This window comes from Alosa pseudoharengus, unplaced genomic scaffold (genome assembly GCF_046254945.1).
Source record: "Alosa pseudoharengus isolate Yale_2024_CS ecotype anadromous, Long Island Sound unplaced genomic scaffold, YU_APseudo_1.1 YU_APseudo_1.1_scf_25, whole genome shotgun sequence".
In the NCBI taxonomy this organism is placed as follows: domain Eukaryota; kingdom Metazoa; phylum Chordata; class Actinopteri; order Clupeiformes; family Clupeidae; genus Alosa; species Alosa pseudoharengus.
In genome coordinates this window covers 1,513,083-1,534,607 of record NW_027468696.1, presented here as the reverse complement: position 1 = coordinate 1,534,607, position 21,525 = coordinate 1,513,083, and the positions used below count along the sequence as shown (strand labels likewise).

The 21,525-nt window shown below is 40.9% G+C and overlaps 1 protein-coding gene across 1 annotated transcript; it reads right to left on the bottom strand.

Annotated features, from left to right (window-relative positions):
• Positions 1-15,650: 15,650 nt before the first annotated feature.
• Positions 15,651-18,806, bottom strand: LOC143099197 (uncharacterized). Its single transcript, XM_076262269.1, has 8 exons — positions 18,554-18,806; positions 18,286-18,411; positions 17,810-18,103; positions 17,520-17,564; positions 17,282-17,395; positions 16,799-16,903; positions 16,396-16,445; positions 15,651-15,999 (listed from the first exon to the last, which is right to left on the bottom strand). Exons 2-8 carry the CDS (start codon positions 18,320-18,322, stop codon positions 15,718-15,720), a joined length of 927 nt encoding a protein of 308 aa, XP_076118384.1. The 5' UTR covers positions 18,323-18,411; positions 18,554-18,806; the 3' UTR covers positions 15,651-15,717.
• Positions 18,807-21,525: the final 2,719 nt, after the last annotated feature.

Sequence of the window (21,525 nt, the reverse complement as noted above, 5' to 3'; positions counted from 1 at the left end):
TAGATGGGTTCTGATGGGTTTCCCGTTTACCAACAAAACTACATTCGCGCAGCCGTGGGGCAGAAGACGCTTGGTGCCACAACGTTATAAACTTGACCTAAATAGTCGGCTGCTGTAAGCTACAATCGGAATTTTTATATACCCCTGGTCCCCTGTTGTCTCAATGATAATAACATCTCATTTCAGGCTATATTTCAGAGTTTGCCGTTCATTTGCATTAACATCGTATTTTGTCATTTTTGGTGAAGACATGCATTCCTTTAGGGATATTGAACATATAGAAAATTCTCTAACCATCGTGATTTCGAATTGGTGCAGTTTTCAGCACAAAAACTAATTTTGTTCTTTTCATGGAGAGCACTGCTCTATGCTGTTCTATGGTGCTTTCTGCCTCTTGCTCACGCATGTTTTCGTGACGTTGCATAGAAATCCATGTATTCTAGGCTATTCTTTTTTCATTTTCATATTTCATTCATTTTTTTGGAGTTGATATATCCATGTTCTTGGTTCAGTCTTTATGCATATTAAACCAATGGGGCTACAAACGTGTTATGTCCGTGCATGTGAAGTTATATCTGTGTGTTGCGGGCACACGCGTCCACGTGTGAGCCGCTGTTTGGTGAAAATGCCAGGGCCGTTTTTTAATCCCAGTCCGTCACTGCACACACCACATAGCTTATATCAATACCCCCCGCCCCCAGTAACTGAACTGGATGCCAGTGTACTGAAGTCTGAACCCCCCCCCCCCCCTTCTTTATTTTCATATCAGAAAGTTAGCAACCCAAACTGCAGCTGAAGTTAGACTTGAAGAAGAATCTGTCTAATCACCATTTCATTATTGATAAGTTGATTACATGTCTATATTAACATGCTCTATCAAAGAAAAGATAGAAAATAACTATTTGTGTGTGTGCTGTAAAATGGTTAGAAGAAATGAAATCGGAATCGGCTAAAATCGGTATCGGCAGGTCAAACTCTATGAGAAATCAGAAATCGGAACCGGCCCAAAAATTGCAATCGGTGCATCTCTACTTAGCCATACAACTGTTATTATTATATTCAACTATATCTCTGGACAGATAATGGATATTGAAACACTAACAAAAACACCCAAACAGAAAAATGAAAGAAAAGGAGCACATTTACTCTGAAGCAGTGTATGCTATTCACATTCATGGGGTTGATCAAGGCTATCCTGCAAAATGAATACCTTTATGTATTCCACACAGACGTCTGCATTTCCAGGCCTGCGGTGATCATTTATACAGTATAGTTTATATGTACATTACCTAATGTAGGAGTTGTCACTCCAGGAGATACAGTTTTTACTTTCTTTGGGTATTGAGCTGGAATGACAAAGAGAGAAAGAGAGAGAGGGAGAGAGACACAGAGAGAGAGCATCATTTAAGTACTTAGGAGTTACCTAATTATCGGACTGATGAAACTGTAGGATACTGCTAGTACCAATGGGTGCTGAGTTCACTCAATACATCAAACACACCCAAAAGTATTAATCATACTTAGTCTACATACACACCAACAGCGAATAGAGTGCAAAAAATCAGAATGTGGAATTCATCAATTTTCATTGAGAGCCGCCATTTTGGCCATTTTGAGCATCAAGAGCTTCAATTGAAAAGTTGTAGCTTGGTCAACTTTATGGTAATGAGCTATCACGCGGATCAGCTGCAACAACTTGCAACCAATTCAAAAGTAAGTGTACACAGTGGAAAGAGTAACGCCTATGTAAATTTCAGTTCTTACAAAACATTTGCTCTGTTTAGTGTTTGCAATAACGTGGATGAGAGGTCAAGTTAGTGTTTGTAGTAATTTAAATAGTGTGTGTAAGTAGTGTAGATACCTTCAAGTTACCGAATATTTTTAACAGTGTGAAGTGCATGTGACACCAATTTCTCAATATTAAAACTGTTGTTGCAATAGTAGCGTGTGTGGTCATAACCCAGAGTAGTAGTGTGTGTGGTCATAACCCAGAGTAGTAGTGTGTGGTCATAACCCAGAGAAGTAGTGTGCAGGGTCATAACCCAGAGTACTGTAGTAGTGTGCAGGGTCATAACCCAGAGTAGTAGCGTAGATACCTTCAAGTTACCGAATATTTTTAACAGTGATAAAGTGCACGTGACACCAATTTCTCAATATTACAACTGTTGTTGCAATAGAAAGCTACATTGCTCAAGCCTTCTATTGCAACATGTTAATATACAGTATGTTGGTCAGCAGAGAGATTGTGCAATACCTGAAGAGACTGTATAAACTGGGGTGACTTTGGGAATGGCTGTTGCTGGAGAAAAACAACAGAGAAAGTGTATTCATTATTAGTACCAAGTATAAAAGGGCAAATTGTTTTGCTCCAAAATGCATTCATTTATTACTTCATATGCAGTATTAATGCATATATTTATTCATTAACTCCATGTAACTGTAATGTCTTTTGTCCACCATATATACAAACACATAATACATATGCACATATCTGCAAAAAAAGAAAGGTCACTTAGTGCCATTAATTCATAACTTCACTAAGACTGTCCAGTCCCAAACCGCCAGACAGTGACGTTTATTATGGTCATTTACAGTTTATCTCCTGTATAATACAACTCTTCTTACTTTTACATTCCTGTGTTATTTATATATTCATGAAGCATATCTATGATGAGGTGCACTATGGTATAAAATCCCTTATCTATTCTTGTAGCATACCTACAATGAGGTGCACTACGGTATAAAAGTCTAACACATACCTAAAAATGTGGTTCACTACGATATGAAAATCTTAATTTAAGTATAAGTTTACTCTTTTGATCCCGTGAGGGAAATTTGGTCTCTGCGTTTATCCCAATACGTGAACTAGTGAAACACACTCAGCACACAGTGAGGTGAAGCACACACTAATCCCAGCGCAGTGAGGGGTTAAGTGCCTTGCTCAAGGGCACTTCAGCCATGCCTACTACTCGGGGTTCGAACCGGCAACCCTCCGGTGCTAACCAGTAGGCCACGTCTGCCCCTTTGTTCATGTAACATACCTACGATGAGGTTCACTATGGTATAAAAATCTTTTTTACCTACGATGAAGTTCACTACGATATGAAAATCTTTATTTATTCATGCAACATACCTACGATGTGGTTCACTACAGCAGGGGTCCCCAACCTTTTATGTACCATGGACCGGTTTGTTTCCTATTTTTTTTGTCACGGACCGGGGGGTGGGGGGGGGCGGGGGTTCCATGTTCCATGTTCCATATGAGTTGTGCATGCGCGTTATGTATGAACAGTGAAGGTAACAATCTCTTAAACATGTGAAAAACGTGAACTTGAAGAAGTGAAAATTTAACAATATGAACTATGAATATTGAACAACTTGAAGCTACATCTATAAGTGTGAACATGCTTAACAAAATATGGGAACAAAACATGGGAACTAAACGTGCATTACGAATATAATCAGTGGGAGCCCTGTGCTTGTTTCCCTGCAACAAGAAAGTTCCATCTGGGGGTGATGGAAGACAGTGACAGTGACACCCTCAGTGTGTTTGAAATGTCCAGTCAATTTGGTCTTTAAATTCAGCGACTTTATCTGCCAGTTTAAAGACAGTCGTCATTCTCCCCTGGAGTGACAGGTTGAGGTCATTAAGCAACCCGAATATGTCACACAGGTAAGCGAGTTTTGACACCCAGTCCTCATCACTAAAATGTGCAGCTAACGGTGACTTTTTTCTGTAAGAAATCTCTGCATCGGCTCTCGCAACTCAAACACTCTGGCCAGTGACCTGCTAAAGATGCTTGTTTTTTGTTGCTCATTCTAGCAGTTTAGCAAACTTCGTGTGAGACTACCGTTCGCTAAGAACTGATCAAGTGAAGTGAGCTGACCTGAGGCTGCGCAGCGCTGAAGGCAATATGTAAAAGTGTTGAAGGCGGGACAGACAGACGTAAGAAAATAGACCTTGCAAAATGCAAACATGCGTGCAGTCAAACAACTGCGTATAGGCCTATGTCATGTAAAAACGTGACATTATTGCGAATTAAATTTAATTTAGTTTGCATGCATTTTTTTTAAACTCATGTCGTAGGCTACGGCCCGGTTAGGAATGGCCCGGTGGTTGGGGACCGCTGCACTACGGTATAAAAATCTGTAACATACCTACGGTGAGGTTCACTACGGTATAAAAATCCCTGCGTGCCTGTATATGAGCACAGCAAGTATATATCCCCGAATCTTCTACTGTCAGGTTACGGATGGTCACAGTGAAGACATCTCTGTCCTTATAGTCCTGCAGAGACACTCTCCCTCTGTGGGTCCATTCTGCCAGGCCATCAGACCGGATCATTTCTACACCATCATCGTACTCTCCTCCAACCTCCAGAAGAACAGATGATGACGGCATTTTCTCCCTCATATCCTCTCACTGTGATCTCCTCACACCTCACACAGCTCAACACTGAGAGAGAGAGAGAGAGAGAGAGAGAGAGAGAGAGAGAGAGAGAGAGAGCAATAGATCAGTCAATGACACAGGCTCCATAATGCCTAATGTCTTCAGTCAGTCGCCTGAGAGACAAATTTTTAGTGTTATAGTTGAATCAATTCTACCTAAGACTTATTGCTCTAATGAAGATAACATACACATACACAAATAGACACGCACACACACACACACACACACACACACACAGTTGTGTCATTGTTAGTGTAGCCAAAAGATTAACCAAGACAAACTCTCCACAGCTCAAAGAGGACGGAGGGAATTCAGAGGACTCTCTGAAGGAAACGTCATTTCACCCAGATGAAACACTGGATGTAGGCTATGGTATAATGAAAGTTCATAAGGTGTAGAGAAATACAACAGTATGACTGACAGCTGTGGATACGACTAGTGAGCACTAGTCTTTATTTTTTTTTTTTATTATTTATTGTGTGTGTGTGTGTGAGAGAGAGAGAGAGAGAGTGTGTGTGAGAGAGAGAGAGAGAGAGAGAGAGAGAGAGAGTGTGAGTGTGTGTGTGTGTGTGTGTGTGTCTGGTCAGAATGATATGTAGCATGAAACTCAAAACAACCCATTTCTGGTTTTGTTGCACCAGTAAGTTAGGAAGTGGTCTAGAAATGGACTTGATGGTGGGGTGAGAGCTGTGACATTTTGGTATGAACTTGAAGGAGAGAGAAGGAAGAGGGAAAACATGGACAACACAATGTACCTGAGACCAGTTGATAGCTGGGCAGCTATTACAGACACATACTCAGTCATATAAGTCATTTCTATACAACCTCAAGGCCAACCCCAAGGCCCACCACCAGAAAGACACACACACACACACACGCACACACATACACACACACACACACGCACACACATACACACACACACACACGCACACACATACACCCACACACACAAAAAAAGAAGGTAAATGAAACGATACAATAGTCTTTCACTTTCAGCAGTATTGCCAAATTCATTACAATAGAGATCGATCCTGAAAAAAACTGATGTGTGACAGCTACAACAACCCCACACTTTAAAGTGCTTACCCATGAAGTAAATAGCGCTAAACAGGAAATAGGTCTCCATGACTGACAGCTCGTCATTGCATTGCCCTTGTTCTTGCGTCCATTTGTGTGAGGCCCACACTTGCTCTGTACTCTGGTCTAATCAGCCCCTTAGATTAAGACTAATACTCCAACTATGTGATATCACTCCTGCCACCCTCCACCGTTGAGCTCTCTCTCTCTCTCTTTCTCTCTCTCTATGTCTCTCTCTCTCTATTTCTCTTCACATTGGTCTTTCTGCAGTTTCTATTTGTCTGGTTGTTTGTCTTCCTCATTTCTGAGTTTCACACTTGGTCAGAGAGGCCTGAGGGGCTGGGTGTGAGTAGCTGAGGGTGGGGTCTGAGTAGCTGAGGGCGTATGTAGCCCCTTTCAGTAAAAGGGGTGTGAGTAGCTGAGGGGTTGGGTATGAGTAGCTGAGGGTGGGGTGGTGTTGTTGTACCTACCTGTGTAAACTCTAATGTCTAACTAAAGCTAATTATGCAAAATCTGTGTGCTAATTTACAGTAATGCCACATGGTGGCTTTAAGTTCACTTAGCTTTTTGGCTGACCTTGCACTTTGCCTGTCATTTAGATCTGTCGCCCCCTATAGGTCATGTTTTTTCAGTAAAACATTTAATAGCATTTCAATATATATATATATATATATATATATTTAAATATATATATTTAAAAAATACACCAGACTTACATATAAAACACAAAACACACCAGACTTACATATATTGGATCATCAATTGTTATCAAACAGCTTTATTTGAATGTAATATTGGTTAATATGACACAGCTAGATCAGTTAATTTTCAACTAATGTAGGTTAAAACGTAACCCAATTCAGGTTGATTGAATATGTCTGTTAGACACATACTAAGTGATCACATTGGTTAAATTGAACTCATATAATGGTTACTTTTACTAAACTGGTTTAGAGTGGTATAGCAAACATTGTTTATTTTTTTATGCCTTTGGGTTGGTTTTTGGTTTGATGTCTTTAGAAGGACGGTGGGTCTGTGGCTGGTGGAGAGGTTCTGGTTAACCGGGCCTTGCTGGATGGCTTTGGGGTTCAGGCTCTGGTGGAGAGGTCCTGGTTAGCCGGGCCTTGCTGGATGGTGTTGGGGTTCAGGCTCTGGTGGAGTGGACTTAGCTGGGTGGCATTATGGTGTCGTGGCTCATTGTCATATAAGCTTCCTATAGGTCAAATGCACACATCAATACATCAACACATCAATAACACACAACTGAAGTCCTACTACTAGGTTACTAAGTAGCATGATTTTGTATTACGATAATAACAGTATGACACGTTTTGGTGTGTGTGTGTGTGTGTGTGTGTGTGTGTGTGTGTGAAAGAGAGAGAGAGAGAGAGAATGCATAGCAAGGGAAGTGGATATTGTAGTTAAGTATAAGTATACTCTTTTGATCCCGTGAGGGAAATTTGGTCTCTGCATTTATCCCAAACCGTGAATTAGTGAAACACACTCAGCACACAGTGTACACACAGTGAGGTGAAGCACACACTAATCTCGGCGCAGTGAGCTGCCTGCATCAACTGCGGCGCTCGGGGAGCAGTGAGGGGTTAGGTGCCTTGCTCAAGGGCACTTTAGCTGTGCCTTACTGGTCGGGGTTCAAACCAGCAACCCTCCGGTTACAGGTCCGAAGTGCTAACCAGTAGGCCACGGCTGCCACAAGTTGATGACATATATTCCAATTATACAGTATGGATTGAAAAACACAAATGGCAAACATTAAATAACACAGTGCAACAGAAGCAAAACGCGCACGCACACACACACACACACATCCATAATTCTCACCTAGAGCAATTCTTCTGTGGTTTAACACCAGGATAATGAGTCCAATTGATGATGTTACCACAAACACTGATATGGTGAAAATTAGCACATTGACACATTAAACACAAAAAGAACACAATGCTTTACAAATAGTTCACTAGCTCTAATCATTATGGGGACTTTTAGCATGTACTACATAAAATTGTCAGATTACAAAATATTACAGTGAAAAAATGACTTGCTGTGGATCCCACCAGGTAGATGCTGAGAGGCTGTTGGCGGTGTAGGTGATCCACCAGGTAAGGAAAGAGAGATAGAAGGAGAGAAAGATAGAGAGAAGGAGAGAAATGGTAATTGATCCATTGTTCCTGAGCAAAACCCTCAGTTTGTGAGCAATTCCCCACAATCACAATACTACACTGAAACAATGACTTGCTATGCATACTGACATGTTGTTGGCAGTGTAGGTGACTCAGCCTCAGTCTCGTGAGGACTTGTCCTGTCGACTGTAGAGGGAGAAGGAGAGGGGAGGACCGTGGAGCCAATGGGGGAGATATCAGTGGAGACTGGAGGTTTGGGAAGTGGAATATCTCCTGGGGCTGAGAGAGAAAATAAGAGAGAGAGAGTGAGTAAGAGAGAGAAGAGAGTGAGACCAGAGAGAGAGAGAACAGAGAGATAGAGAAAAAAGAGAGTGAAAAGAGAGAGAGAACAGAGAGAGGGAGAGAGAGAGATGGTAATTGAACCATGGCTCTTCTTACACCAGTGGAATATGTGTGAAACCATCAGTTAGTGAACAATTCCCCACAATCAATCACAAATCACCATGTAGAAAATCAGTCTAGGTCCCTAGGTGTGTTTTAGACAGATGTGGTTACCAACCTACAGTGAGTTCCACTTGTCTAACATACTCAGACGCACGCCCCTCGGCTATACACTGATATTTCCCAGCATCCTCTAGGGTCAGGTCACGGATGGTCACGGTGAAGATGCCTCTGTCCTTCTTGTCCTGCAGAGATACTCTCCCTCTGTGGGTCCATTCTGCATGTCCATCGGAACGGATGACCTCCTGTGCACCTCCAAAAAGTCTTCTCACAAGTAGCTTTGAGGCAAACTGGTACTCTCTCAGAAATGGACAGTTGATGATGGTGTCACCTCCTTCATAGCCCGAGACTGTGATTAGGTCAACTTGAACACAGTTTACAACTGAGAAAAAAAAGAGAATGAGCAAGAGAGAGAGATAGAAAGAGGGAGAGAAAGAAACAGAGATATACAGAGAGAGGCAGAGGGAGACTTTTCTATTGTGCAGAAATGCTTGAAGTAGGAGCTGCAGCACCCCCTACTTGAGAGGGTTGGTACTGCAAAACAAGGTAGCTAAATGCATTTGTTTAAGATACTTTAATTACAGTGAATGAAAATGCACTGTTCTGTTATCTTCTTCTTCTTCTTCTTCCCAGCAAATGTCTGCGTCTAATTCAGCTTCAACCGTTTAACATAAAAACTTTTTTCAAACTTTGTAACATACAGTAGGTCTTGAAAAGGACACTTGAGGAATGTACTTTTCATTTCAACTTTATACTTTTTGACATATTCACCAAAAACAAGCCTATTTTTCCCCATAGACTTTGCATTGGCACTATGACATCATAAAGGGCTAATTAAACTGATTTGCACCTGTATCAACTGCCAGCTGCTCAACTAGGCTGCCTAAAAGTGTCAATTAAACTGATTGCACCTGTATCAATTGCTTTCTGCTCAACTAGGCCAACTCTCTCAATTCTACAACAATCTAAGGCACATTCCATCCAACTTTCTATCCATCCATCTTCTTCAAACCATTCACTCATCCATCCATTAAACTATCTATCAACATCCAACAATATGCCTATCAACATTCATTAAACTTTTTGTCTATCAACATCCATTACACTATCTACATTTAACTTTTAAACTATATACTCTGTCTCAGGCTTTAAGCATACGATCTGGCTCTCTAAACACTACAGATCCTGTTCAAATGTTTCCTCTGCCCAAAAATGTTTCAAAATAAAAGTCCTCACTACAATAAATCACTATTAAATATTTAACTACTCAATTATTTAACTGTTCAGCCATCCCAAATGTTGTCAATAAATATGACTACTGCCAACTGTTTCCTCTGCTTACAACTGTTTCAGTCCTCACTACAATAATTTCTATTTAATAATTGACCTATTTAAACTATCCAACTATGTAACTGTTCAGCCATTCCAACTGTCAGTTGTCATCACCTATGACTCCTGCCAACTATTTCCTCATCACAACTGTTTCAAAATAAAAATCCTCAATACAATAATTCACTATTACATAATGTAACAATTTAAACTACTCGACCATTCCAACTGTCAGTTATCATCAACTATGTCTCCAGACCACTATATTAACCACCACCTACCTAGCAACCACTGAAATAAAGCATCTATGTCAGTTCCCATAGCAACCAACATGATTACCCTAGCAACCATCATAGAAACACCTTTATTTAGCATTGCAACAACCATGTTTACCTAAGCAAAACCTTTTACACTATCTGTACATTATCTGTTTTAACACTGTATATTATCCATCATCTGTTTTGCATTTTCATGCACTGGTAATTCCTCAGAATTACATTTTCCAGTTTTCCACTGTTTTCATAGAAGCAAACAAGAAAACATAACATGCAGCAATAAACATTATATTTCTTTAGAACATTCAGTGCAATCTTATGAGTGGCTGTCACAATTATGTGTAAATTGTGATTTATTTTAAAAAGAAAACGTGTTCACTATCTCACCTGATTGGCTGAGGTGATGCTGTAGAAAATTCAGACCTATACCTATGATGGAGACTGGTATCAAATGAAACTAAACAACCAGACACATCCATTGTTGTCACTCCTAACACACATGCAAGAGAGCAAGGGGATTAAGTTATGCCCCAAATCTCACCAGAATTTAGGCCAAGGAAAATCTAGTATGACAATCTATCTATTATCACCTAGGGAATTAGACCGATTTTCTACATGGTGATTTCTGATTGATTTGTGGGGAATTAATCACTAACTGATGGTTGCACACTTATTGGAGCCATGGATCAATTACCATCTATTTCTCCCTCTCTCTCGAAGAGCGGTTGTTTGAATCGGCGTTGGCGTCAACTTTGGAGGAGTTGGACTTGTTCTTTTCTTTGAAAGTTGAGCAACACAATGCACTTAAGTCATTCCTTTCGAAGAAGGATGTATTTGCCGTTTTGCCGACCGGATATGGATATGGTCGTAGCGCTGGCCTATTGCATGCCTAGGCAGTTTGAAAGACAATTCTCTGCCCGCCCCATGGATTAAGAGAGGTGAATGGCTCGATTCCAGACTATACATTTCAATGATATAGGATATAGGCCCGCCAGGCTAATATTTGCATGGAATATTGTGAAAAAAATGATAAATGAAACTCTTTGAACTTTTGAATATTGATTTTTATGTTGATGTGACAAAACTCTGTGGAGGGTCCCCTTCGCCTCTCCTTTTTGGCTGACTATGACAAATGCCACGTATGCTTCTGCTTTTGGCCTGTCGCTGTTTCCATCCACAACCCACAATCAGGAACATAAAGGTCAACAAGAGGTCTTGTTTCCATGTCAAGATCATTCTCAGAAACTGTTCACATGTCATCTCTCATCTCAGATAGTAAAAGTAGATTTGTATATCAGACCACCAGTGGCTTGCCTGTATTCACAACAAAAGCAGTTTAATAAGGAAATATGTAATATCTGTCATCAGATACATTTGAACAACAAAGGACTGCCACCAAAATGTCTTAAACAAAGAGTGTGTAAACCTAACTAGTTTGTGTACAAGAGCGCTCACTATACACTGTAAAGTAGAAGAAAATGCACAGTGAGGATGTGGAATCCCAAGTTGAAGTGCTGGTCAGGAGGTTGTCAGAAATCAAAAATATTTACCGCACTCTCTGATCACTCTTATTATTATACAGGTTTTTCAATTCTGTACAGACTCATAATGTGTCTGTTTGTATGTGTGTGTGCAGTGTTTATTGCCGTAATAATGATGAGCTTTTTGTACTAATAGCTTCTGCATCAGGCATTTTTTGGCGGTAGGGTGACATTTGAAACCTGATTTTCTCAGTCCCCTCAACTCTTGTTGACTTTCAGCGTCCTTGCAGATGTGACCCTTACACTAAAGGATAACGTTGCCGCTTAAAAAGTGTCTTTGCCTCACAGAGATAAAGCAGCTCTTACGTACATCTATTTCTCCTAACCCCTCTTTAGAAGCAAACAAATACAAGAGAGTATTTTATGATTTTAAGTTTAACTTTAAGTAAAAAATGGACACCGAGACAAGGAGAAGTCTATTCATCAGCAGTTGAAAGTAGCAAAATACAAGAAAATGGTCCAATACCATCCCAAGAAATGTTGAACGTTCCTTTCCTCTCGGACATAACAATATTTCTGCCACACTATTGGTAGCATATCTGAATGACAAATGGACAGATGTGTTCATTTGCATAGGAACACACTGGTGTGATGTGTCAGCAATACATACATAATACATTACATAATACATAAATAACAACTTACCTGTCAACAAAATGACATGATGAAGGTTTAGAAAGCTCATGTTAATCTGCATATCTCTTACTGTTACTGTCACTTGTACTGTCACTCTGCTTGGCTTGTTTGTCTGTCTCCAGGGTCTGTGAACACGTTTTACTCATGTCGTTGATAAGACCCCTTATGGGAGTTTCGGTTTGATCATGTGATGGTTGAGGGTTGTGGGGACAAATTAAGGATATTTAGTTTTAGTTTTTGTTCCTGATCTCCATACGTTTACTTAAAATTAGGGCTGTCAAAATAACTGATTAATTTCGATTAATTAATTTGAGAAAAAATAACTGATTAAAAAAATTAGTGCAGATTAATCAATTCCGTATGACATTTGACCCCGAGCCATTCTAGTCAGTAAAAATTAGACTGCAATGAAGGAGAGAGAAGAAAACGTGCTGCCTGGATCATTGATTGGAACATTTACTTTTAAAAAACGGCCAGATGGTGTTGATAAAAAATAAAGTGTTGAAAAAAAAAGTCCTCTGCAATGAAATGCCTTGTATGTGAAAAAAAAACTTCTTCCTGAAGCACTTTTGAATTTATTTCCTCAGCATATTAGGTCATATCATAGAATATTATGGCAATTATTTGAACAGTGAAAATAATAATAAAAGAGTTTTTGAACTTTAATGTCACTAATGCTGATTATTCAATGATTCATTTGAATTTAAATATTTAAAATACTTTCACAGCAAAACTTATATATGCGATTAATTTAGATTAATTAATCACAGAGTATGTAATTAATTAGATACATTTTTTTAATCGATTGACAGCCCTACTTAAAATACATCTGTGGATTATATACTGTATATACTGTATAACAGGCAGTTAATTCATATTTACAGGCAAACATTGTTTCTGGGCAAGTAAAGGTATGCCACCGATGCCATTGTGTTGCCTGAAATCATTAACATTGAAAGAAGAAGTGTAGCTTAAATTTACAATTGTACGATTTTTTACACAAGTGTACACATTGGACATCATTTTCAGGCTCTACTAGGTGATTCAGTGTCAGTCATCCAGGGTCTGAGTGGGATGCCATGGAAAAGAGCAGAAAAAGAGGAAGACAAGGGACAACATTTGACATAATATGTAGAGCCAAAGTACCCTAGAAATCCAGAGTTCTCGCGAGAGCACAATGGAATTGTCTCTGCGAGACACTCTGGCAATGAGCAATGATGCACGTTACTTTTACCCCTTGCATCCCGGGGAACCAGCTAAACTGATGAAGACAGCGCTGCAACGTTGGAGGACAGTAAATATTGTTCGTAGTGTTATCCGATTGTGTCGAAGTCCGAAATCATTCAGAGTAAACAATGTTATCCAATTTTTAAATGCATGCTTGTTGTCTCCCCTCGAGTTGGGCCATTACATTGTTCATGGTCAGACCCTTAATCTCTCTAGATTACCAGGGTCTGGATTTTCCAGGCTAGAGCCAAAGATGATCCAAGGAAAAATACAATACTCCACCCAAACCCAAATAGAATAGCTTTATTTTGAGGAAATAACACAATATATAATGATTGTATGAGAAAAAAATATTGTAAGGCATAACTATGGCAGATTAAAGAACACAGGTAGCCAGGTGGCACTCTGCTATTGACTTGTATAACATAGAATAAAGAGATATTACGAGATAGTCACACTAAAGCTTGTTGGTTTGACTTGTATAACATAGAATACAGAGATATTACGAGACAGCCACACTGATGCTTGTTGGTTTGACTTGCATTACATAGAATAAAGACATATTACGAGATAGCTTCAGTAAAGCTTGTTGGTTTGACTTACACACTTTCGTGGATATGTGGGCAACACAGAGCTTAGACCTTGACATTATGTCAAAATGGTTGCTTCTCCACATTCTGTTATCTCTAGGTCAATTTTTACGGAGCCCTCCGGGTGACATGGGGAAAAAAAACCTGGGTTAAAAAAAAAAAAAAAAAGTAATGGGGGAAAAAAAACATGAAGAAGAAAAAAAAAACGATGAAGTTTTGCGAGATCTCGCAAAACTTTTTTTCTACTTTTGGAACTTGCTGGGCTTCCTACTTGACCCCAATAGGCCCACAAACCACTATCGCCAGATGGCAATCGTATCATGATACTATGATTGCTCTATCACTGTTGCGTGTTGTGGGTTTTCTGGACACATTACATAGGCCTATGACACGGGAGGGAGAGGGAGACACCTGCGTGCAGACACGCACACACAGCAGGCTACAATAAATTACCTAACAGACAGCAGCCTAATTTCGAGGTATCACTAATACCTATTAAATAAATGTAAAGGACACAGGACTGTAAGCTCAAATTCAAAAACGTTTGAAGTCTACCCAAACATATGCAAAGGGAATATATATAAATTGTGTTGCATATAGCCAGCTTAATTAATGTCAATTTAAAGATTATGATTAGCAGTTTCTATGCATTTTTCCATTGATAGTTACAGGAAGCCACGTTGTTGTTTAAACTATTGTTGCTTCTAGCCCACGTTACCTCCAGTTTCACTTGCTGCAGGGACGCACACATTGCATGAGCGATCATAAGCGTTCTATCTCCGATGTAGAACTCAAATGTGTCTTGACGCCGCCGTTTGTAAGATCAGATCAAATAAGACGTTCTAAATGGAACGCGATGTAATTAAGCTGTTCCTTTCCAAGCGTCTTGGAGACGTAGCCTACTGTATGTGTGCTGACTGGGCTATGTCTACATAGTTGATGACACCAAATGAATAAGTATGCTGCAAATGAGCAGACGTGTGAAGCACCGGGCATAACTTAATTTCGCGGCTACGTGGAGCAGTAGTAGCCTAGGTTAATTGTTGAGGAGGCCCATAGTTTGAGAAAAGCTGCAGATCATAGGCAGAGAAAGCATAATGCTCTGAGAACAGTAGCCAAAGGTTTTTATGCAGAAACAGGTGCCTTGGTGCACGCACCCCGCTTTCACTTTGACTCCCTGCATTGTGACAAAAACTGTCAGTCAGACAGTGAATTTTGGTTTACTAAATTAGCATAATGCGGTAACAATTATCATTTCAATTCTATCTGAAATCTGCTCACTGCAGACGTTACAATGCAGACCCAAGCAGCAGCATAGCCTTGAAAGACGTACACTTTGAATTTGATCAGAGTGGCTCTGGTTCTTCACCTAACTTGATGTGATTGGCTGAATGACCGTTCAATCAAATCAACAGACCTATTTGTTTCTCTGTGTGTGCGTTATAGATACGGTTCCAACTCTTTACGGGAGCGTTTATTTCCATATTTTACTTTCAATTTAATCTGACAAAAAGTGTGGGGGATAGAATCGTGTTCCAGCAAAACTGTGTACGTTATAACACCCACATCCCCCACGCTTGCTACGCGCCTGTGTGCGTGTCTGCACGCAGGTGTCTCCCTCTCCCTCCCGTGTCATAGGCCTATGTAATGTGTCCAGAAAACACAACACGCAACAGTGATAGAGCAATCATAGTATCATGATACGATTGCCATCTGGTGGTAGTGGTTTGTGAGCCTATTGGGGTCAAGTAGGAAGCCCAGCAAGTAGAAAAAAAGTTTTGTGGGATCTCTTCTTCATGTTTTTTTCCCCCCATTACTTTTTTTTTTTTTTTTTTTAACCCATGTTTTTTTCCCCCATGTCACCCGGAGGGCTCCGTAAATTTTAAATGTTTTACATGAATAAAAACTTCACATAACACTTTTAAAGTTATAGTTTAGAGACTTTGCACTTTAACTATCTTGGTTAATTGTTGAGTATATCACAGCTTCATCTCTTGAGGTACTTCCCTTTTTGTCTCCCCCTGCTGGTTGGTCAGTGAATCTCACAGTGGCGTACTGGAGAGACGCCTCGTCTCGGTCAAAGCAGACTGTGGAGTAGTCTACAGAGTCTGGATTCTGATTGGACGGTGGCGGGACATTGGAATAGATGGCTGAAGGGTCTGTGCCAGGTAGGGTGTGGCTGGAGGTGTGGTTACCGGGGCTGATTGTGACATCAGCATAGTCACACTGGACCTGGTCAGAGACACGAGGAGCATGATGTTATATGAGTCTGACATCAAGAGTGTCAGAAGTCATGACAAGACTCTGACAAGTACCTTGCTATTCCTCTCTCACACACACACACACACACACACTCAATGACTCAAATTCATTCAAATTCAATATTTTAATTTTCATTCTTTGCCATTGTAAAGCCCTAAGCAATTTCTGACACACAACTAGACAATATTTCTCACTTCAATACTTGTTCAGCACAGACCCTAATCTCTAAAATCCTAATCTCTAAATTCTTAATTCTGTATGCTCAGAAACCTCAACACATTTTCCACCTCAAATTATTTTTACTGTTTCCAAATACCTTCCTATCACACACACACACACACACACACAGACATACATCTGGTTCACCTGGTGGGTATTTCTGGAGCTGGGGTTAGCTTTTTGTCCAACAGGGGGAGCTGTGTGACACAAAAATTAAAGACACAAACAATTAGAGATGAGTAATGCTAAGGAGAATGATGGTGGCATGAATATGAGCAAGTGAATGAGTGAGAAAGTGAGATAGTTAATGAGTAAGTGAGTGAGATAGTGAATCAGTGAGTGAGTGAGTATGTTTATGGGTGAGTGATTCGGTGAGTGAGTGAGTGATTCAATGAGTGAGTGAGTGAATGAGTGAGTGAGTGAGAATGTTTATGGATTGGTGTTTCGGTGAGTGGGAGTGAGCAGCATTACTAAAGCAACAAGCTGTTGATGAGAATGAGTTCATGGGTATGTGGGTTATGAAGGACATTACAAAGTATTAATCTCTCACCTGATGCCTTCCTACTTCTGGTCTTTTGTATGTAGAGCATAAAGAGGCTGAGGACCAACACAAACACCACCACAGCCAGACCAGCACCAATGTACACAAGACCAGCTGCACAACACAACAACACATCATTACTACACAAACACCACCACAGCCAGACCAGCACCAATGTACACAAGACCAGCTGCACAACACAACAACACATCATTACTACACAAACACCACCACAGCCAGACCAGCACCGATGTACACAAGACCAGCTGCACAACACAACACATCATTACTATACAAACACCACCACAGACCAGCACCGATGTACTCAAGACCACCTGGACAATATCAACAACACATCATTACAACTGGTGTGCCATTTAATATGTATAAATAGTATAGTTATAGTATAGTTATATATATATATAGATGTGTGAATGACACTGCTGAATTTGTGGCGAGATTGGACTCAGATGCTGGTTCTGGTTTCTTCACCTGAAGAAACTGATGTGGGATCAGTCTGAATGTGTGTGGTGAAATCAGACTCAGATGTCAGTTCTGGTTTTCTTGATGTGTTCTCAGACGGCTGTGTTGCAACACGTGCAGACACTTAAACAAGAAGACGCATTTGATAGGAAAGATTAAAATTAAACCACACAGGTCTGAGATATGGGAAGTGAGATAAATCATTTAACTTGCCAGATGTGAAGAGAAAAACAGTTGAGCTGGGTACCTGGCATGCCGTTAGCGGTGGTTGTGCTGCCTCCGGTGTTGACTTCTGGAATGACAGATACATGTTTAGGGTTGTGACAACAGAGAGAGAGAGAGAGAGAGAGAGAGAGAGATTGAGATTTAATTTACCCACATCATGACGTTTCACATACTGCCCTTGGTACTTAATATTGTTTTTTTTATCTCCATATGAATGACATGATGAGTTACAACTACGGCCCGAAATTACATGCTGCAAATTCACCAAACCAACCAATCTTGTGACAAGTATTGCTTTTTTATGTCACATACCTACTTTGAGATACACCTTAATGTAGAAATCCCATCCCCATCTGTCAACTCCACAGAAGTAGATCCCAGCATCCTCTTGGGTCAGATTCTGGATGATCACAGTGAAGGTTTCTTTGTCCTTGACCTGCAGAGAAAGTCTGCGAGTCCATTCAGCACGTCTGTTGGACTGGATGATTTTAACACCATCTTTCAGTAGATATTTTGGGTGTGATAAGTTTTGAGACGGACAGTTGATAACAGCATTTCCTCCCTCATAACCTGTCACTGTGATGTCACACCTCACACAGCTCAACACTGACAGAGAGAGAGAGAGAGAGAGAGAGAGAGAGAGAGAGAGAACAGGAACAATATAATAAGCCGTAGAGCAGCCCCCCCCCCCCCAGTCACACACACATATATAAACCCAAGCAACACAACACAACCCTCTCTCTTAACAAAAAAGAACACAAGTTGCATAGTAGCATAAAGACTCTTACTTGTCAGCGACAGGAAGGTGAATGTTATGTCTGCCATCAGTTAATTTCAAAAAGGGCAGTCTTCTTCAGTGATTGTGTCCATAGCAGTATGAACATTTGCAATTTCTTTACTACACTTTACAAATCCTCAAAACAAGAAACAAATATAATTTCAATTAATTGAAGAAAAAACTAACATAAAATGATGTATTGACATAATAGTGTCATATTAAAGTAATCAGATAAATAAAGTAAATAAGTTTGCCAGTATTCAACAAAAGCAGCTCACCCTTAGTTTGACACACACCACAGTCTTCTTTAATCCTGATGTTTGAAGTTGAACTCAGTCGCCAGATTTCAAGATGACAAAGTTGTTGTGTGTGTCCCACAGTCTCGTCTGAACAGGGAAGGGTAAATATTGATGAAACATACTACAAATCAAACAAATGTCTCTGGTTTATTTCCTCTCTTTCTCAGTTTATCTCTGCTCGTCACCACCACTACAGCTGACAGCTGTATGTGACTTCCCACACGCACCACCACTCTCTCTCTCCCTCTCCGCCGTGTGCGCGCTAAACTCAGATGCACACGCGGTTTGAAGTGTCGGTCTCGCGTGCTCGCTCGCTCTAGATTCAGTGAGATTTTATCTAATTTGCGGGCATCAGGTAGCTGTTATCAATATGCGGAGACTTGGGATGTCTCTTTCTCCCTCTGTCTCTGGTCTCTCTCTCTCTCTCTCTCTCTATCACAACAGGTGTTATCTACCATGCCTTTCTCTGAATCTGTTAATTTGACCTCATCCCTTCATTCGGGCAGCCGTGGCCCACTAGTTAGCACTCTGGACTTGTAACCGGAGGGTTGCCGGTTCGAGCCCCCGACCAGTGGGCCACAGCTGAAGTGCCCTTGAGCACGGCACCTAACCCCTCACTGCTCCCCGAGCGTCGCTGTTGCAGGCAGCTCACTGCGCTGGGATTAGTGTGTGCTTCACTTCACTGTGTGTTCACTTTGTGCTGAGTGTGTTTCACTAATTCACGGATTGGGTTAAATGCAGAGACCAAATTTCCCTCACGGGATCAAAAGAGTATATATACTTATACTTGAACCTACTGCCCAATACTCACTCTTGGGATGTCTCTTTGTCCCTCTGTCTCTGTTCTCTCTCTCTCTCTCTCTCTCTCCCTCTCTCTCTCTTGCTCTCTCTCTCTCTCTCTCTCTCTCTATCACAACAGGTGTTATCTACTATGCCTTTCTCTGAATCTGTTCATTAGACCTCTTAACCTACTGCCCAATACTCACTCTCTCTCTCTCATGTCTTACTGGTCTCACACTAGCTACAACATATCTGTTGTCACAGAGAGGTGTCAGGTTTCAGAAGGGGATGTGGGGATGGATTTTTTCACTGGCACATGATGTCCTTTATGAAGGAAAAGGTCACTCTAGCTTGAATCTGATGTCCAAGGGCAAAGCCATAGGTGAATCACAATCTCTGAAGATATTATGTGTAAAAGGCCAATCAAATTCACCTTTAATGGGCGTAAGAGCAACAATTCACAAACCAAGCAATACAAATTGTTATGAACATTGCTGTGACATGTTGATCTTAAAGCATTTATTCAAGCTCCTCAACTGATTTATTGTATTGACCCACAGCCTACACACACAGATATGAGAGGGGTGGTAGCAGAGGACTACATATGACTGACCGTGGCTGCAGCCTGCAAGACGCTTCAGTTGAACTCAAAACCACAGGGTATTTCTGACCACGCTGCAGTATGTGTGTGTGTGTGTGTGTGTGTGTGTGTGTGCGCGTGTGCGTGTGTGTGATTGTGGCTCAGGTTTGTCAGGCTACATTTTGAGTCTGAGGGTCCTCCGAGGTGTCAGGTTTCACTCTGTGTCAGAAGGGGATGTGGGTATGGGGAGAGGGCGGCTATTTTCACTGGCCCATGATGAGGGAAACGGTCTCTCTAGCTCTCATCTGATGCTCATGTGCAAAAGCCACTGCCAAATGAAGATACTATGTGTAAAAGGCTTATCAAATTCACATTTAATGGGCGTCAACAGACAATAGCAACACTTACAAACCAAGCAATGCAACTCAATACAAATGTGATATGTTGATCTTAATGCATTTATTCAAGCTTCTCAGCTGATTCATTTTGTTGACCCACGACCTACACACACAGATAATAAGGTGAGGGGGGGGGGGGTTGGGGGGGTAGCTGAGAGGACTACATATGTCACAAATTGATGGAGTGTGTGTGTGTGTGTGTGTGTGTGTGTGTGTGTGTGTGTGTGTGTGTGTGTGTTTGTGTGTGTGTGTGTGTTTGTGTGTGTGTGTGTGTGTGTGTGGTATGAGAGGGGTGGTAGCTGAGAGGACTACATAGGACTGGCCGTGCCTGCAGCCTGCAGGAAGCTTCACTCAAAACCACAGGGTATTTCTGACCACGCTGCTGTTGCAGTAGCTCTGCTCAGTGCACAATCACACACACACACACACACACAGATGCCACAATATACGCACAAGAAGACCTGCTTGTTTTATCTTATTAACTTTGGTTATTGAGCAGGCACATTTTATCGGTCTGGGAAAGTGGTAGAGAAAACTAGAACATGATTGTAGGTCAAGTAGCATTGAGAGCTCTCTGTCCACACTGAATGTATTGAATATATTGTGTTCTAGTGCGTCATGTTTCTTTTTCAAAATAGCAGAACTATGGAAGTCACAGAATGAAAATAGAAATGTAGCGTACAACAAAAGTGCTGCTCAAAGCACTGGTGTGTTGCATCAAGTTAGGCCATTCCAATAGGAAACAATCTGCCAATCAAATCGTCACCACCAATCACAAAGGGGAGAGGGTGGACTTACTGGGTTTACAGTGTGTTCTTACTCCGTGGATTATTTTTTCGCTTTGACATTGTTGAGGACGTGCATATGTGTTACTGTATGTGTGTGGAGGGGGTGGGTGGATTGCATGTGTGTGTATATACAGTATGTGCTTACATCAAAGAGGCGTCTGCATTTGTTTTCAGCATTTTTAAGGTTGTTACAGTAAAGTTGACTGATATTTAGCAAACTATTTTATCCAAAGCGTCACAGACTTCCAACAGCGGGAAGTTAGTGCCATTACTGTTGCACTATATATTTCAACTCTGGAATAAAGACAGTAATCCTTCATGTGATTTCGTGTTTTTATCAATTTTGTGTTTGGGTAAGCATCTTAAGAGTGGCGCCCCCTGTGGCATTCTAAGGTTACAACAGGT

Bases quoted from the DNA above. Each gene is read 5' to 3' on its own strand.
- LOC143099197 (XM_076262269.1), bottom strand. From the start codon at position 18,322: ATGGCAGACATAACATTCACCTTCCTGTCGCTGACAA. The intron at 18,104-18,285 runs GTAAGAGTCTTT...TCTCTCTGTCAG, and splicing joins CACCTTCCTGTCGCTGACAA to TGTTGAGCTGTGTGAGGTGT. The intron at 16,446-16,798 runs GTGAGAGATTAA...TGTGTCACACAG, and splicing joins CAGAAGTAGGAAGGCATCAG to CTCCCCCTGTTGGACAAAAA.